General features: G+C 40.0%; 1 protein-coding gene across 1 annotated transcript in view; it reads left to right on the top strand.

The window, feature by feature from the left end:
* The first annotated feature begins 573 nt into the window (after positions 1 to 573).
* LOC121864523 (WD repeat-containing protein 35-like) overlaps positions 574 to 1166 on the top strand; it is a 122646-nt gene continuing 122053 nt past the window's right edge. Inside the window, exon 1 of the mRNA XM_042363594.1 lies at positions 574 to 670. Coding sequence (XP_042219528.1) covers positions 574 to 670 — 97 coding nt within the window. The remainder of the gene's footprint in view (positions 671 to 1166) is intronic.

Raw genomic sequence — 1166 nt, 5'->3', positions numbered from 1 at the left:
CCATAAATAAATACAAAAACAAAAATCAAATATCATTAGTAGAAATGATATACAGTATGTACAGTATGTTGTATTGCCATAGTAAGAGAAACAATTGAGACCCTGCATCAGGTGTAAAATGAGGCAGAAAGTCAGATCAGCAACCTGGGACTTGGTCACAATTTCGTGATGCCATGGCAGCAGGGTCTACCATTAGACAACACATTATGCTTCCAATATCTTCCCAGGCTAGTAATCCCTCGTTTGATAGCTGCCTACTACTTACTACCTACTTCCCGCCAAGAGAAAATAATAGAAGAGAAAGGCTGCAAACCAGAACAAGTGTTTAATGCTGATGTATCTGTGTTTATATAAGAGGAAAATGCCAGTTGTAATGATATATAACAAGAAGCTGAAAGGCGTGCCTCTGGGTTCATACAGCCAAGGACAGATGACACGAATCTTCTGGTGACAATGAAGCTGGCTATTGATTTCTAAGCTCATTTGCTTTTACCTCCAAAGTATATACTAGCCTCTTTAGATAGAAAACAATGAACGGCTGCTGAAGCTACAGTCCAACAAAAGGTGGCAATTATGCACATTCCTGGACTGGTCTCCAGCAAATACTTCATCCCACTACACACAGACACCACGCCACCCAAGCAGAAGTTTAAATCCATCCAGGTGCAGAGTAGGTGCTCCATGCCCTAAAACCACTTTATTCAGACCGATCAGGATGCACACATTCAAAGCTTGGCACACATAATCAGTTTTTTGGTCATATCCAAGAGGCATGGATGCAGACCTTTCCTTTGATGTTGAAAGGGCGAAAGATAGGGTTCCCAAGTTAACTAGTTAAATCCGGTTCTATAGAAGGTTGCGAATCCAAACCATTGTTTCAATGGTTTGGCATTGTTCTAGTTCACCAGAAATTGAATAAATTCAACAAAAAGGTAGCAACACTTACTTTGGAGGTGTGTATGTAGGTTCCTGGATGATGATGGTGGTGATGATGGGAATTAGAATGGGGGTGGAGGAAGTAGAAGGATAATAGGTGGGAAGAAGCCACCCTAAGCAAGCACCATTCTCACCCATAAATTTTGCACCAAGATTATTTCTTTAAATCAACACTGCATTCCATTATATTGTCAAAAAACAAATTTCAAATGAATATAAATTGAAGCAGA

This window comes from Homarus americanus, unplaced genomic scaffold, assembly GCF_018991925.1.
Source record: "Homarus americanus isolate GMGI-L3 unplaced genomic scaffold, GMGI_Hamer_2.0 scaffold25860, whole genome shotgun sequence".
NCBI lineage: Eukaryota > Metazoa > Arthropoda > Malacostraca > Decapoda > Nephropidae > Homarus > Homarus americanus.
The sequence above is the reverse complement of the archived record's forward strand: the minus strand, read 5'-3'. Positions and strand labels throughout refer to the sequence as shown.